Source organism: Symphalangus syndactylus, chromosome 10 (assembly GCF_028878055.3).
Source record: "Symphalangus syndactylus isolate Jambi chromosome 10, NHGRI_mSymSyn1-v2.1_pri, whole genome shotgun sequence".
Lineage (NCBI taxonomy): Eukaryota > Metazoa > Chordata > Mammalia > Primates > Hylobatidae > Symphalangus > Symphalangus syndactylus.
The window spans coordinates 13158186-13162067 of NC_072432.2; the positions used below are offsets into that span (position 1 = coordinate 13158186).

At 44.8% G+C, this 3882-nt stretch overlaps 1 protein-coding gene across 5 annotated transcripts in view; it reads right to left on the bottom strand.

Annotated features, from left to right (window-relative positions):
* KIN (Kin17 DNA and RNA binding protein) overlaps positions 1–3815 on the bottom strand; it is a 32720-nt gene extending 28905 nt beyond the window's left edge. For 2 of the 5 annotated variants that reach the window (XM_055296474.2, XM_055296472.2), the window contains exon 1: positions 3614–3804. In XM_055296474.2, coding sequence (XP_055152449.2) covers positions 3614–3727 — 114 coding nt within the window. In that variant the 5' untranslated portion in view covers positions 3728–3804. Of the gene's footprint in view, positions 1–3613 lie in introns of all 5 variants that reach the window. The other 3 variants (XM_055296473.2, XM_063610057.1, XM_063610058.1) reach the window with 3 other exon arrangements.
* Between the last annotated feature and the right edge of the window lie 67 nt (positions 3816–3882).

The following is a 3882-nucleotide window of genomic DNA, read 5'->3' on the forward strand; positions in this document are numbered from 1 at the left end:
TTCTTTTCAGTCTTCCAGTATCAGGAGATTACAGAAAAGAATTAATCCTTTACTCCTTTCCCATAAAAATTCCATATCGGTATAACATTTAAGGATGGCCAGACACAGTGGCTCATGCTTGTAATCCCAGCACTTTGGGAGGCCAAGGCAGGAGGACTGTGTGAACCTCCGAGTTCAAGATCAACCTGAGCAACACAATGAGACCTCCATCTCCACAAAATATTTTTTTAAAATTAGCCAGGCATGGGTGGTATGTGCCTATAGTCCCAGCTACTTGAGAGGCTGAGGCGGGAGGATTGCTTAAGCCCAGGAGTTGGAGGATGCTGTGAGCTATGATCGAGCCACTGTACTCCAGTCTGGGCAAGAGTAAGACCCTGTCTCAAAAAGAAAAAGACAAGTTTAAGGATAACCAAATAGCCCTAGTTGATGAGCAAAAGCTCATTTATACAAAAGCATGGCAGCCAATCATAAATGTTAAAAAAAATTAGAAAAATAACCTCTTTGCAACTCCTAATAAAATAACTGACCCAGGCAAGGATGCCAAAACACACAGGTAAAAGGTTAATGGGAAACTAGATATACAGGCATGATTTCTAAGTATTACCCCAATACTCACTTGCTGTTACATGGGGGAAAATATTACTTTCTAATATTATCTACAAGCTGTCACCTTTACTCAATTTAAGTACTACCAAACATTATTGGCTTCCTTATATGATGCTATATGAGATATATAAGATCACCTACAAAGAATACTATAGGCTGGGCGTGGTGGCTTCAGCCTGTAATCCTAGCACTTTGGGAGGCTGAGGCAGGAGGACTGCTTGAGTTCAGGAGTTTGAGACCAGCCTGGGCAACATGGCGAGACCCTATCTCTCTACAAATAGGAAAGTTAATTAGGCATGGTGGCAATCACCTGTGGTCCCAGCTACTTAGGAGGCTGAGGCAGGAGGAGGATTGCTTGAGCTGGGAAGGTCACGGTTGCAGTGAGCCATGATCACGCCACTATACACCAGCCTGGGCTACCGACTGAGACCTTGTCTCAAAAAAAAAAAAAAAAAAAAAAAAAAAAAAACATATTCCTCCCTGCAAATGTTTAACCTGAAATTAATCTGTCAAGATCACCTACAAAGTATTCTTTCTCCCCAAAATGTTTAATCTAACCCACTCAAAGCTTTTAGATATAATTTCCAGTTGACAGAAACTACGAGTTAGAAGGCAAAAGACAACCAGAGGAAACAAGTCAACATATATGGGATGCTACAGGACAACAGCCTGGCCTCCTCTCTTCAACAAGTCAATGTCAAGAAAAAGAAGGCCGGGCGCGGTGGTTCATACCTGTAATCCCAGCACTTTGGGAGGCCGAGGCAGGTGAATCGCCTGAGGTCGGGAATTTGAGACCAGCCTGGCCAACATGGCAAAACCTCGCCTCTACCAAAAATACAAACATTAGCCGGGTGTGGTGCCAGGCGCCTGTAATCCCAGCCTGTAAAGTAGCTGGGACAGCTACTTGGGAGGCTGAGGCATGAGAATCACTTGAACCTGGGAGGCAGAGGTTGCAGTGAGCTGAGATCGCATCATTGCACTCCAGCCTGTGAGACAGGCGAGACTCTGTCTGGAAAAAAAAAAGAAAAAGGGGTGGAGGGAAAATGGGTTATACTCTAAATTCAGAATATAGAGAGAATTAAATTTAGAGAAAACTAAAAGTCCTAATAACTCAGCGCACAGGGGACTTTTTGGGCAGTTAAACTAGTTTGTGAGATTATACAATGGTGAATACATATCATTATGCATTTGTCAAAACCCATAGGATGTACAACACCAAGAGTGAACCCTAATGTAAACTATGGATTCTGGATGATACTGATGTGTCAATGTAGTTTCATCCATGGTAACAAATATAACACCTTGTTGCAGGATGTTGATGATGAGGGAGACTGGAAGGGGGAGCAGGGGTCCCAATAACCAAACCTATAACAGTCTATTGCTTTTGACTGAATCTTGATTTCAAGGAGCAGTTGGAGGACAACTAAGGAAGTGTGAATGTGTATTAGATGATAAAGAGGAACGTCTATTAATTTTGTTATGTTGATGACATATACTATGGTTACATAGAAAAGTATCCTGAAATTTTAGAGATGCCTATTTAAGTATTTAGAGGTGAAATATCCTGATATTGGTATCTGCTTTAAAATATTTTTTAAAAAGTAAATATGGCAAAATTACTTAAAGTGTTAAGTCTGGGTGTTACAGACTGCATGTTTGCATCCCCCCAAAGTTCATATATTGAACCCTAACCCCCAAGGGAATGGAATTAAGAGTGGGCCTTTGGAGGTGACTGGATTTAGATGAGGTCACAAGGGTAGAGCCTGCATGATGAACAGGGTGGGACCATATCTCAAAAAAAAAAAAAGAGGAAAAGAAGTTTCTACTAGAGCTTGCTCTATCTGCTTTGTGAGGATAGAGGCAGTTTCGCAAACCAAGAGGACGCTCACTAGAATCTGACCATGCCAGCACCTTGATCTTGAACTTCCCAGCCTCCAGAACTGTGAGAAATAAATTTCTGTCATTTAAACCACCCAGTCTACTGCACTTTATATGGCAGTCCAAGCAGACTAAGACATTAGATAATGGATATACAGGTATTCATTAATAGAACTAAAGAGAATAACTGTATCAATATTAGTATGAGTCCCACCTAAAATATCTCTTCCTTCACTTGTAGAAACACTGGATTAGATTATTCCAATCGCCTCAGTGTTCTTCCACCCTTACCCAATCCAATCCAATCTCTGGAGAAAAACATGATCACATCACTAGCCTGCACAGCATTCCATCAACCACCTCTTTAATGGGGAAAAGTGTAAATTCCATAGTGCAGCATATAAGGCTTTTCAAGATCTGTCCAGACTCCTTGAGCCACTCTATATATACTTCACTCATTTAAAACTCAGCGACAATCCTACAAGTAGGTGAAATTGTTATTCCCTCTTTACAGATAAGTAATGGGGAATGTAAGTAAATAACTTGTCCAAGCCCACACGGCTGGTAAGTGGCCCAGCTCGACTTTAAATTTTGACAGTCTGATATATCCATAAACCAGATAAATCCATAATCTTAACCACAATATTATTCTGTGCCCGGTACAGTGTAGGTGCTCAATAAATGCTTGCTAGATGAGTAGTGTGGAAGAGCTTAGCTCTCCTTTTTCACCTGATCCCAAAAGAGGAGTGAATCCTAACCACTCTGTTTCTCTTAAGAGTCAAGTCAGAGCTGATGACTGTTACTGGCATTGCCCGGGCGTCTAGTATTGCAGTATCCCCTCCCCTGTGAGGGCTGCAAAACCTTTTCTGATTTCATTTCTTTGGTGGTGGGGATCGGACTGGGGAGGAATGAGGGGTCGCAGAACACAGGCTGCCCGCTGGGCCCGGGGGCTGCGGGGAGGGACGGCTCTCGTGCGCTGAGTAGTTGACTCGCCCAGTGCAGACCTCAGAAGCCGCATGACCCGGACCCCGGGAGCCCCAGCCCCGCGCCCTCAGCCCCGCGTCCAGGACCTGATCCTGGATTGCCAGGGGCCCTCCTGGGAAGACGGGGCCACTCCGGGCCCACTCACCTCGTCCCGACACTGCTTCTGGCACATCTGGCAATACCAGCGTAACTTCTGCAGCCCCTTGGACTTGATCCTGTTGGCGATAGCCTTGGGAGTAAGAAAATCCGACTTCCCCATGGCGACCACGGCAGCGACCACTTCCCGGACCCCAGTACTCAGCCAGCCGGAAACGGAACCGGGCTGGCGGCGGTGGGCGGGACAAATCCCAGCTGAGAGGAGGAAGGAGGTGGGGCCTGGGAAGACGGGGTTGCAACGCTCGCGAGACTCCCCTC